Raw genomic sequence first — 13223 nt, 5'->3', positions numbered from 1 at the left:
GGGGTTAACAGGGCGAGTGAATCAGCGACTTGGTGGAGATGGTGAGTAGGGACATGAGCTAGAGGAGTGGGGGTTAGACTGGTTTCCTTGGACCGTTTGCTCACCTCTGGCATACAGGTGTACACGCCCATATTCATTTTTTTGTGCAGTTTTTTCACAATCATGCAAGTCTTGGTTTGTGCACCACCAATATGGGCTAAATTAATTTGAAAATACACAGATTGGGCTTCATGCACGCTTAGAATTGTGACCAAAAAATGATCTAAACCAATGTGTTCAAGTCCAATCTACAAATTCAACATGCAAACTGCTGAAACTTCATCTTGTCAAGCTATTTTGGTTTTTAAGGCGTTCCAAGTGAGATGTTAAAGTTCACTTCTCATAGAAACAAACTTTTTTTCAGTTCTATAAAATAAAACGTAAATTTCCACAACTTAAGTGCATCCTTAAGTTCAAGATTTCAGCTTTCGTGTTAAGAAAATAAGGCAGTTAAAACACAATAAGGAGACAAAATGCTTCATAAGATGGAGATTACAGCAGTTATAAAATTGTATACTCTCTTCAAATCTCATGCTTTATAAATCCACATTGGAAATAAAAGGAGAATCTTAATTTTTGGCTGCATGCAGTGGCGAGGAAGGGAGGGAGGAGGGGGCACTCACTGCAGTCGTGTGAGAAGAGCCTAGTGAGGGGGAAGGTGAAGGTGGGGGATGCGGGGCTGTTGACCACGGCGGGCGTTGAACTCATGCCGCTGGAGACAACGGAGGACGCCGGCACGTGCCGGGCGCGCAAATCGGCGCCGGGGCTGGTTGGCTCGTCTGTGGGTGGGTGGAGGGAAGGAAGGAAAGGGTGAAAGAGAAGGAGAAGGGTTAGGTGTTAGCAAAAAGGGCGAGAAGGTAAGAAACAAAAATGGGTTGGGTTAGGAGAAGGTAAGGAGAGGAGAGGTTTTAAGGTAGAGGAACGATGAGGAATTGGGGGATTGCCATCAGAGAGACTTAAAAAGAAAACGCTTTTCACAGTTTCTTTCACTTTAAATTTGACTATCACCTTAAAACATTTACCACAATACTTTAACATGATGCACTTCCAGATTCCCGTGAGAAGTACAAGAAAGTCAGAAACACATACATTTATATGGTCACTTAAGAACACACAGATGAAGCAGAAGTCACTAAAAGCTCCTGTCCTCTCTCAGGAAAGTAAGCATAGCTGCGACCCAACTACAGTAAGAAAAAGTTCCACAGGAACATGGCTGAACAGGCAAAAAGTTTACAGAAAATACAATACCTGCGTCTTCTGCTGCCATAGGAAGAACTGTTCAGTAGCTAACAGAGAGGAGGGGGTTTTGTTACAGGTTTACTGGCTCATGGTTTCAGTTCTTTGTGAAATCTACCCTAACGCAGGCATGATCTGATACATGCAAGAGAAACCGTTACTGTCCAAAAGGTAGAAAAGAAATTATTGGGCATGAATGATCTTTTCTTTTTCTTTCCAACATAAGAATTCTGGGGATTTTTTTATGCTGATAAAGAAACGTAGTTTTTAAGAAGACAAAGGCATAAAATGGTTGGGATCACACAGGCTACTAGTCATCAGCAGTTTCAGGTAAAGGGATATGAAACTAACGCACAGAAACATTCATACACAAACACGCTCACACTTCCTGACTGACAGCGAGGATTAGGGGCTGGTCTGATATTTGCACACAGTGAGGAGAAGCTGGATTTGCCGTGATGTTTTAAACTCTCAGGACCGAAATGCGTCGAGGCTCTGGTTTGCTCTCGGAGGAAACAGCAGAGGGCAGCACAGCCTCACTCCGCCACACTTCAACTGACCACCACATGGTCATTTTAGAAAAACCCTGCACTGGTTTCATATTTAATTTTCCCTATTTTAATAACCATCTCTCTTCTTACAGTCCAGTCCTCTAACATCCTTTGTCTCTTCCCTTTCTTCATGCTCTTCTTCCCGCCCTCGCTTTTCGATTCTTCACTCCTGTGCATTTTAGAGGCCGACATAAGGCGGAAAACATTCCCAGTCTGGGATAAGGAATCTGCCTGTTTACAGCATGGCCCAGAAATAGCCGGGCTGTGGGTTTAACAAAGGCCGTCATTAACAGGCAGCCAGAGTGAGCTCAGAAACACGACACAGAGACAGACCAGCAGAGGGGAGCAGCATACTGAAGTGCACTGTGCTGCTGCTCTACAGTACATATAGTAAAGGAGGAATTCCTGACTCAGATTTGTCCTGGACGAATGGTGAAGATAGAAGAAATGCTTAAAGACTCATTCCTCTTTGGAATATTTACTTTATTAAGAGGGACCTATTGTGCTTGATTTCTAGTTTTTATCCTCTGCATGATATACAGTTCCAATTAATTCTTATTTATCTTTATTACATCTAAACTGAGCCTCATTGGCTGGACTCTGAACTATCTGAAACCAACCCTTTTAGCTCCTCTCCCTTTAGGGCAAAAATGCCAGCTTTCCTTTGACTGGCTGTCCCTCACAACTAGAAGGTTTCAACTCCATGTGGAGTTTCTTAGGGATATTCCTTCTCTCTGACATCATACAGAGCCAACAGTTGAATATAAATAGTCTGAGGCCTGAGTTTTTGCAGCATGTTTTACTAGCTGTACTAGCTGTACTCCTGCTTACGAAATATCTCAAAGAATTAACTGACTATCAAACTAACCTGTATGTAGCAACTGTAATTCAATGTAGAGAAGTTTAGACCAAGAAAAATGAGAGAGAATGAGCTTGAGCTTTCAATACAAAGTAATTGAAAGCAGGTGCCTGTAAGAGAACACAGAGGGCCAGTACACAGGCCAGTACACGAAGTCCATCATGTCCAGGGTCCAGCTAGTAAAGACAGTCATAGAATGAACCCCCACATAAAACCCTTCATCTAGTAGAGCAGTACAATAGCTGCATTGAAGGCGGGAGCCCCCACTGTTCCCCACAAGGACCATGACAAAAACCTCCTGGCAATTTACAGCTTACAAAGACTCCAAGTGGGCGCACAATAAAATCCTGCAGCAGCATTCGATATAATTTGTCGTTTCATTTTGTAGGAGCTACCAGAAACACAGAAAGTATTAAACACTTCATTGAATTTAGGAAAAATTCAATATGGTGTACGAGATTTGATAAAAACATACAGTATCTGCATTCAGACACTGTTTGCCTTTGAACTGCTATCTCACAGACACCCATGCTTTGAAAAGAAGAAGAAAAACAACAGCCCATGAAATTGCATGTCCCTAAACAGCCTCAGATTATATCAGCATCTGCATCAGTTAGATAAAGAAAGAAAGAAAGAACGAACGAACGAACGAACGAACTACTTCTTGTCTATCCTAGTTTCAGTTTATGGATATTAAACATGTCCTGACCTGCTGCTCTGGCTGCTTGGTTTCGTTTAATTCAGGTGAAAGTACGAGGCAAGAATGTGCTCTGACGGATTGACAGAGAGGACGAGAGATGCCTTCCTGGTTTCCTGTAGTTTCTCTCTTTAAATGACTCTCTGGGGCAGAGCGCAGCTTGGCTCAAATATCCAGTCATTCCAAGATGGGTCAAAGCTTCCCAGTCAGCTGATTTGAATCTATTCAACATTAGTGCAAGTTTTCCCCAGGCTGCGAGTGGGCGATATAGGCAAGTCCAGCCTCACCGGCTGACTTCATTTGCTTGTGGTTTGACTTTGACTAATGTCCGTGTCAAGTGATAGAATCTAATCAGAAGCCTACAGGGCCCCTTCTGTTTGAGCCTTTTCAGAGCAAGAAACAAGCTCGAACACGATCGCAGTCAACTCCCACTGACGGCAACATATGCAGGCCATAACTGTAGAAAACAAACAGAAAAGACTGCATGTCCTGCTCGGACGGTGCTATGACAGCTCGTTATTAGTATTACTGGTTTAGACTAAAACCACTGTCAGTAGCTGTTGAGCTCCTGTCACGCCTCAACACACAAAATCAAACTCCACCGATGTGAAATTGAAAATTATCCCTCTAAACAACAACCCACATTCAGGAAGTCCAGACCTCCACCTCATTTCCTCAGCACAGTGAGGTGACCTTAAAGTCAGGAGGGCAGCCAGCAGGATTAGTGAACTTCCATCGCACATACGACTAATATGGTGCGTAAGACTGTGGGAATACCGCAATTACCCAACGCAAACATTCACAGACAGATCGGAAACTGCGTCTGGGCAGACTCTGGCGTCTGAATATACAGACGAGGAGGAAATTAAACAACACACAAATTCAAATTTTCATCTGCTTTGCATTTCCTCTCGGTTAAGCTTTCGCTAACGTTCAATAAACACTCAGTGTAGATTACATTTTAGAGGACGACTAATGAAATCTCAAGGTCAGTGTGGGGGTTTTTTGTGTTAGGGAAGTAGGAGAAGGGACATGGGAGGAAGCTTGGAGGCTCCCTACTCACCTATGAAGGGGATGGAGGCCAGAGAGTCATCCTCTAGTGGGAGGGGAGCAAGGTTTCCATTTGGTTTGCCTGAGGCTACATCTCCTGTGGAACCGGGAGCTGGGGCTGAGTCTTTGGGATCAGGAGAAAACAAAGAGGGTTCTAGCCCATCCAAAGGCAGGGCATAGTGAGGGTGACGCATACCCTGTACATTCCTCCGCCCCGTGGGGGGTTTCTGCCTCATCACCACTTCCTGGGTCTGTGCCACCAATTCAGCCTGCCCTTCCACTGCCCCTCGTTCCCTCTCGTGGTTTGTTGGCCTGTACCCTCTGTCCTGGGATTCAGGCGTGGCGGAGGCAACTGGAGTTGTGGTGGAGGCAGTGGGAGGTGCTGGCGTCCCCTCTGGAGGGCTGGTTTTAGGTACTGGGTTCCAGTTTAAGTGGGGGCCAGAGTATGAAGGGTCCCTGAACGAATGAGCCTGCTGCAGGATGCGGCCTGTTTTGCGGTAAAAAGATGGGCTGTAGCTACGGTAGCCCACCGGCTGGTCGTCCACGCTCTGTCCAGGAGGAAGCCGCCTGCTCTGAGTGGGCGCCGGCTGTGGCTGGGTGTGGGTCTGTGGGTGGTGTTTAGAGGTTGGCTGTGACTGCCGGGACACTTGAGGAGCTTGCGCTGCGCTAAAATGGTTGCCCTGCCTGTGGTAAGCGTCAGTCCTCGGGGGAGGCTTGGGGGCCTGCTGGAGCCACGCGGGCCTGTCAATCCGAGGCGAGACCAGTCCAGCTGCTCCTCGGTCCAACATCTCTAACGAGCGACCATGGTGGTCGTAGAGGGCGAGCAAATTTTCAGAGCGTGTTCGAGTATAGTTAGTGGCAGTGTGGTCTCCGTAGGACCAGTATGGCTCCCCTTGGGGTCCGGGTCCTGACTGCTGAAGTAAGAGCAGAGTGTCCTGGGAGGCGCTGTGTGGCCAGCCACCTGTACGCTGCTGCTGCCTCCTTGATTCACTGAGCCGGTCTTGAGAGTAGCTCCGATGGCGGGTCTGCATCTTGCGTACTGAGCGATCCGGCTGCTGGTTGTAGTACCAGTCAGAGAGGGCCTGCTGGCAGCGGTCACTGCGGCTGTGGCTGACCTGTGGCTGAGGGGGACTGGTCCAGGCTGAGCTGGACTTGCGTGGCTGAGCCTGTGAAGAACTGGCACCATGGTGGTTTGGGTAGTGAACTTGTAGCGGGCTGGACAAAGGGCCTCCGGAGGAGGAAGACGAAGAGTAGGAGCGTCCCCTAATCTGGCCCTGAGGCTGCTGGCTGGTCATACCGTACTGGATCTCCTCTGTGCGGTGGGCTGGACTGCTGTGACCCACACCACCGGGCTCGCCTGGCCGCCCCTCCTGCCAGCTGGCGGGGCTGCACACAGCAGATCGGTTGTCCAAGGGTGATGAGGGGCTGGAAGAACCTGGCCAGCGACTCCAGTTATCCAGCTGGTTCTGGCCCATGGGGGATGAGAGGGGAGCTCCAGAAACCGACGTCGTCTTGGAGCGTGGGTAACATAGGGGGGGTGGCGGCGGAAGGTTTTCAGCTCCCCCAGCGTACGGTTCATTACCCGTCAGGTAGGCATCCTGGGAGTACGCCTAGAGAAAGGAGGGAAGATGGAGGAACCGTGAGAACAGACGTGACAGGAAGAAATGGGAAATTACAAAGGTAGGTAGGTAGGTGTGTGTCTGTGTGTGTATGTGTGGAATGAGAAGTTTAAATAAAAATGGTCTCTTCCTGTAAACAAGTTTGACAACGGCACAGTGTCGTGCTGCTTTACACACAATAACAGCCTGAAAGGGGAAGCTTCTGAGTTATTGCCACAGTTTGTCCCCGAGGCCTCGGCTCTCCACACAAACACAAACTAGCTACCAAACTGGAAGCATTCCCCCGAGAAAAAGCCACAACACTCACCGCACTGCAGCTAGCTATAAATACAAAAGTATCCTCTAATGTTATCTAAACAAATACAAAACACACACACACTCTTTGCTGCTTTAGGAGAATCCAAATGTAAATAACTAGCTTTAAATTACCCGATCATTTCAGGAATCGGCCACACTGCCATATTTAAACCAAAAACACACCTACTTCCAGTTATTTTTAAACTCGCATGACAAAGACATTTTAAATCAGAGACAGTTTGACACTTTTAAAGGTTTACCTAATGAAACGTTTAGGCTGTCCAACAGAATCCAGAGCCTTTCCACAGCTTGTGCGTTAAGACCGAAGCCACACAAGCAGAAAAAGAAGAGCTCACTAACACCGCGGATGCGACAGCTCTGCAGCTAAAACATTCTGCTCTTCATTTTGTACCGCGTCCTCGTCCTAAAACATCCAGACTTTAACTTCTTTTCTTTTCCTTTGTATTTGTGACTTTTCTATCTGCTCTATTGACTTGTTTCTGCCTCTCTCAGATCTTTCCAAACTCCCTCTCTCCTCCTCCTCATCTTACTCCACCCTGTGGGAGTGTGGAGGGAGGTGCGCGGGATTGGTGAGGTCATGCTAGGAATGCAGCAAATACAGGCGTAGCAGCGAGGGGAGGAGCGAGACAACAGAGGAGGGGGTTTATAATATTAAGACACGGCAGGACGCTTGGAAGGAGAGGGCAGTTTGGGGCATTTCTGGGAGGAACGGTGATGTTTCTGCATCTGTGAGAAAGACCAGTTAAATCAGCTCATCTGGTGTTTGTGTGTGTTGACGAGTTGCTCCAGGTTAATGGGAGGGGCATTTAACGATGCATGTTGGATCTTGTGGAAGAGCAACCTGTGGAGCGATAAAAATGTGTTTTACGGAACATGGGTGTGTGAGCGACAACCGAGTTTTTGGGTTGGTTTTTTTTTTTCCCCAAGCACAAACTTTGACAGATACCAGTGGTTTTAAATGATCATGTGTTGTAATCTAAACACAGAGCGGAGAGCCTGTGAGTCACTCTGCAGCCAGTCTAACAAAATCTTGAAATTCTTCAACAGTGACGCTGTGAATCATCTCTGCAGACTTCTGCAGTGTCCTAAAATAATGCATGTAATACGTGTGGGTTTATTTTGTGTGTGTATTTGAGGTGGGGGTGGGGGTGGGGTAAAATATGTGTGAAAAATCTCATACTCACACTTACCAACTGAAGCACATCTTCATCCTTTGGCATAATGGAGAGCTCCAACACGCTCTCACTGCAGGACACGTGCGACAAAAAAAGAGACAAGAGCAAGAATAAGACTTCAGAGGCAACATTTGTACCTGTGGATTGTTATAGCTAAAATAAAAATACAATAAAATCAAATACAAAAGAAACCTCCAGCTATTCTTAAACGAATACCAGTTAGGAATGCACTGATTTGAGCAGGAGGATAATGAATCAGTTCCATCGGGTAATCTGAACTGAGGTATGTCACTTGATGTTTCATACCTTCCATTAAAACTCATAATATGCAGCAAAAGACTAACAAACTACGTGGAGGGCAGAAAGCCAATCAGAACAGTTGGTTGTTGGGATTTTTTAGTTAATGGTTTTTTTGCCCTTGTGTGAATTTTTAGCATTTAGACTGATGAAATTATGTTATTTAAAAAAAACAAACACCTGTGGCCCAGTTAAACAAGTATATTTGTAAAGGTGAAGTCACGCACTCCCTCCTACATTACATTTGGGCCATTAGATATGATTTGGATGCGTCGCATTGATCTGTCATGAGGTTATTCTCATATCTCAGGGTGAAACAAGCTATTCCTGTTGCTGCCTAGCTCGGCTTATAGCCAGATGGTAAGCTGGCAAGCATGAAGATATACACGAGTCAGTCCACTTTTTGTGTCACTCTCCTATGACTTCTCTCACAGGACAATAAATCAACACCTAAAAGGCTCTGAAGGGGCTCACAGGAAGGGATTCTTACCTGTTCTGAATGAGGGCGATCACCTGTGAGTACGTCTTTCCTAGAATACTTTCTCCATTCACTTTCACCAGACGATCCCCTGCACAGCATGGACAGATTGTCATATTATATCACTAATACATTTGAGAACAATGAATCAGTAAACTCTGACCTTTAAAGCAAGAGGAAATGATAAAGAAACTGGGTAAGGGGTAAATTCCCTGAAGGCAGACATCAAAATAATAATGACCCGGAGTGAAAAATAAGTAGTGAACTTTTTGAATAATTGACTCTGGGCTGTCTAAAGTCAGCAAAACCAAAACCACATTAAGCAAATCACCTGTATTGGGTGGCATCAAAAGCCAGCTTGAACTTAATCTCACACTTTTTCACTTCATGTGGTGTTCAATATGTCTTAAAGGCAAAAAAGTACATCAATAAAATTAAAATAGCTTTCAAGCATAAAGAACAGGTATGTTTAGAACAGCTCAGCTTTTGTGAACCAAGGCCTTGAGGAAAGGCGTCCGATAACTACCTGCTCAAATTTTATATGCATTTGCAGTTACTTTATGCAAGCTGAAACACATACGCGGTGCTCGCAGGGCGTGTGTTTGCATACGTTTGAGGTAGCGTGCAACTCCGTGGATGCGTCAGTTTGCGTTAAATCAAGCTGGTGCTTTAACACCGAGTACTGGTTTGCTCTGCTGTCACAGAAATACACAAGAGGAAAACCTCACACACACTGAGCTCTCGTTCTGTAATAACTCTCATCTCCTTTGTTTTTATTGTTAGTCAACTTCTCTCTGCATGCTCGTGCAGCGTCACGTGACCTGCACGCAGAACAGATTTCCAATGCAAATCGAGGCGTCCTCACTCCTGCACAACATGTTCCTTTTACCTGTGCACAGGCCTGCCTGATGGGCCGGACCCTTTTCTCTCACGTTCTTCACAAATATAGTGTCCATTGGCTCCAACTGACCTTTCTGAAACCCTGAATGACAACATGAAAAGAGGGGATGCGCAAAGATCAGGACATAGACAGATTCAGTTAATGCACAAGGAAAGAAAAAGAAATCCACATGTGGGTATGAACGTTGTTACACATGAACATTTACCATTATATAATATTATATAATATTATTAATCATCCAAATATTGTAAACAATAGTCAAATAGTAAATAATAGTAAAATAACATAGATAAAATGCCATTCTGTATTGGAGGTGCACAGTACAACAATCCATTAGTTTACATTTTTTGCATGAACTCATTTGGGTAAATTCACATGCATATCTAAGCAGACATGACATTGATATACAGATGTGCTCTCTGATGTATTTGTTTTGCGATTACTTCATGAATATCACCTGGGAGTCCACGCCAGGCTGGTTGTTTGATAAGCGCTACACCCACAAATCTTTCAGAAGCGCCGAGTAAAGCTGCAGGCTCAAACAAATCTGTTCCCCTTCTGCTGCGCTACACCTACGAACAGTTACTGCTGACACTTTCTACCAGCGCCCATCAGATATTTGTTAAGGGTTTGTTTTTGACATGAGCGACGTGGCTCCCCAGTGTAGTTGTTTACGCGTTCACCTCACGAGTGAAAACTCCCTCGTCAGGTGAATCCCGGGAGGAGGCACAAATGCCTCGTGGGTTGTGATAGGAAGAGCATCTCCTGTTAAATTCTTCCAATTCACATATGCAGAGCTACCTTCTGTCCCAACCCCGAGTGAACCAGGTAGCAGCTGAAAGTAGCACTTTTTCAGACGAGTAAATACGTTCATGAGCATCTAACTCAGAGGTTGTCAGACTGTGGGTTGCAAAACTAAGGTAAATTTTTTTCAGGGAAAATAAATAAGAGTCTGCTTATACTACTGCATGTTTATTTATGTAAAATTAAATTTCTTATTGATATTTATTGATAAATATTCACACTTTTTTCAGCATCTCAAGTCAAGAAAACTAGAAAAAGCTGGAGAACCAGAAGTCTAACTGCAGGTGGATTTTTAGATGTAGTACTGGATAGCGTCCTGTAGGCGGCGCATAAAGGCTGCAGAGCAGGCGAGACATGAGGGAAGTACAGTAGGGTCTTGCCTCAATTACACAATCATTATCCCTATCCCTGTAGTAAGCTTTAACTGGAGCACTAATAAAAGACTGAGAAGGCAAAAAATAGAGGCAGCTCACCCTTTCCGTTACCGTTCTCCTCATCCTGCAAACAGAAAGACAGAATTACACATATTAGAGCAAATTTAAAGCGTAAAATTCCTGTAAGAGACATTTATTGTTGTCCTAGTAATTACAAACACATTTGCTGAGATGGTCCTTGGCCGCGTTTAAGAAGTTCTAGATGAGAGAGATCTGATAGCGAGGGGTAAACTTTTCCACATGCACAGAAAGGTCGACATGTGATGCAACGCAAGCGCTGAGCTTTAAAAAAAAAAAAGGTTTTACTTTTGGAAATGTGGGAAAAGTTGCTACTTCAGACACTGTCACAAAATTGACCATATACAAAGATTTGCAGGACGGAAACTGGCTGTGCCACATGGAAAATTTTGCAACCAATAATAAAGTGTTGTTTTTTTTCATGCCCATTCAGCATTCAACTCTTATACAAAACTGAGGGGAAAAACAAAAGCTATCACTACTTTTCCAGGCAGGAATGCTACCAAGTGATGATTCGGGGTTTACATCATGTAGTAGAAAGGCCTCATACAGGGCCCTCATACTCCTGATTTAAACACAGACACTTCAGCAGCATACGGCTTCTAACTTTGGCCACAGGTCTCAACCCCAGGTGACCTTTTTCTGAACAGAAACCAAAATGTGGAAGGATGAGATCAACTGTTTACAGCTTTCCCTCACGTGTCGGTGACTTCACTGACAATTTATGCCAAACCTCCTGACACCGACCTGTTTGTTTTCATGAGCTCTTAATGTTGCAGATCCAGCACAGACACTGACTATCTGGTTTGACAATCTGCAGGTGCTCATGACATCACACACACAGCGAGTAAATAAAGGCGGGGACAGTGAGAAACGAGGTGGTGAGATCTGATAGCTGCAGGTTCTCTGATCACCTTCACACACACACACACGCACAGACACACACTAAGCTGAGTGGACAGTTTGTGGGCAGGGGCACGGTGGGCTGACTGCTGCCGGGCTTTATCCTGCGCTGAGTGGGCTCATTCCGGGCTCTGCAGACAATGGTGGAGGGTTTAGAGGCAGAGAAAGGATAGCTGCCGACCCCAGAATAGAACTCATAGCTGGGGACACTCACCACCCGGCCAGTCCTAATTTCACCACATCCGGAAGGAGATGGGAAGAGGTGGACACAAAAGTCTATGCTAGGGATTCTATACATCTGGAAAATTACTCATCCCTTAATTTATGCGGATGTCTGGCACTGGATTCAAAAGACTCTAAACCTACACAAAAATGCATCCGTATCCATCCTGTTGCTCACAAGGTACATCCCAGTTTTCAGTGATAATAAAACAGCAATTCTTCACTGTATCATCACACTAATAACGTGTTACTTTAATGTAATGTAACACACTTTTGGTCCAAAATTCAGTATTAAGATCAAAGTTACTGGACGGATAGTTATCTGGGGAGGTTCTCAGTCATCCAGGTCATGGAAGTCCGAGGAAAGCGACTGAACTTTGACCTCTCGATCCAAGAAACTTCTCCTTGATCAAATGGTTATGCAGGTACATAAACCCTTCCAAAAACAGTCTCCTCAGTTCCCAGTTCAACGGTGGCAAATATGTGCATTGCTTGGAATTTATTGCTCGTAAGGAAAGAAATGTGACAGCAATGTGCAAAATGTGCCGAGAAACACAAGGCTGGTAGCTAAAGACCACAGACCACCCAAATGTCTCCGCAGAATGAGTGAATTTTGACCAGGTAACAAAAGCAGAGCTGTTTTTCACATCTTCTACTACAGGCTTCAGGATATAATAAATAATAAAAGGAGCTAGCATCTAAAAATAGATCCAGTGTATGTCCTCCCTATCTGAATGAGTACTTTTGTTTATTTCAGCTTATATGTATGGCAATAGCATGACTGCTGTATGCTGTAACTCAGTAACAAGTACTTTGACACTACACAGAGTAAATAAGCAAAGAAATTAAGTAACAAAAAAATCTGTGGTACTGTAGTTACTTCTTTTTTTAGTTCACTTCATTTCACATTAAATAAAATATTGTTTTTTTTCCAAAGTGAATAAAAATCAAGTTACATCCTAATAAGAGGAAGTGTCAAGAGAAGGTTGTGAAGACGCTGAAGGGTCCTGTTAGAACCACGACCCAGACGACCTGTGGACCTATAAATCAAGAGCATGAATGAGTCACAGACCCTGTGAATCTGTACTAATTGGACACTAAGAGGTTAATTTGGGAGGTTTCCATGAAGCCTCTTCAGATAAGAACAGACAGATCTGTGAGTCTAATTGTCCAAAAAACAACATGTGATCCCTTCTGAGGCAGAGGAGACAAGGGCAGAAATGAGGCCAAAGGCCAGCAGTGGGCCTATTGTCTAGGGCTGGCATGGTACGGCCCGGCTGCCAGTGAGTGGTACCAGGATAAGACAACAGATCCCATTCAATTCGTGTTCCTATCAGCAGCTGCTAGATGGTGGGGTGGTATAAAAATAATAGAGGCCTTGTTTCAGCTGGCTCACCCCACCCCAGCCTCCACATCCCTCAATTTCACATCTGGAGACGTTTGCCCCCACACCTCAAACAGCTAAATAACCACTCGGGCTCATTTCCCAACACCAGAACAAGCCTGAATTCACCAGGGACAAAAACAGGCCTGTGAAACAAACAGGAGTAAAATGAAGGTGTTTTTTTAAATTCCACAAAGTAGTAAAATCGAAGCCCCGGTACTTGTTCTGTCTCCTGATC

General features: G+C 44.8%; 1 protein-coding gene across 14 annotated transcripts in view; it reads right to left on the bottom strand.

Annotated features, from left to right (window-relative positions):
- Positions 1-13223, bottom strand: part of arhgap23a (Rho GTPase activating protein 23a) — a 66921-nt gene that overhangs the window by 13284 nt on the left and 40414 nt on the right. For 9 of the 14 annotated variants that reach the window (XM_005921896.3, XM_005921893.2, XM_014333455.2 and 6 more), the window contains exons 3-8: positions 10498-10522; positions 9209-9301; positions 8332-8410; positions 7554-7614; positions 4446-6042; positions 663-818 (exon numbers count right to left, since the gene is read on the bottom strand). In XM_005921896.3, coding sequence (XP_005921958.1) covers positions 663-818; positions 4446-6042; positions 7554-7614; positions 8332-8410; positions 9209-9301; positions 10498-10522 — 2011 coding nt within the window. Of the gene's footprint in view, positions 1-662; positions 819-4445; positions 6043-6608; positions 7399-7553; positions 7615-8331; positions 8411-9208; positions 9302-10497; positions 10523-13223 lie in introns of those variants that run through there. The other 5 variants (XM_014333456.2, XM_005921895.3, XM_042220604.1 and 2 more) reach the window with 3 other exon arrangements.

Source organism: Haplochromis burtoni, unplaced genomic scaffold, assembly GCF_018398535.1.
Source record: "Haplochromis burtoni strain Fernald_Lab_line unplaced genomic scaffold, NCSU_Asbu1 Contig_52, whole genome shotgun sequence".
In the NCBI taxonomy this organism is placed as follows: domain Eukaryota; kingdom Metazoa; phylum Chordata; class Actinopteri; order Cichliformes; family Cichlidae; genus Haplochromis; species Haplochromis burtoni.
The sequence above is the reverse complement of the archived record's forward strand: the minus strand, read 5'-3'. Positions and strand labels throughout refer to the sequence as shown.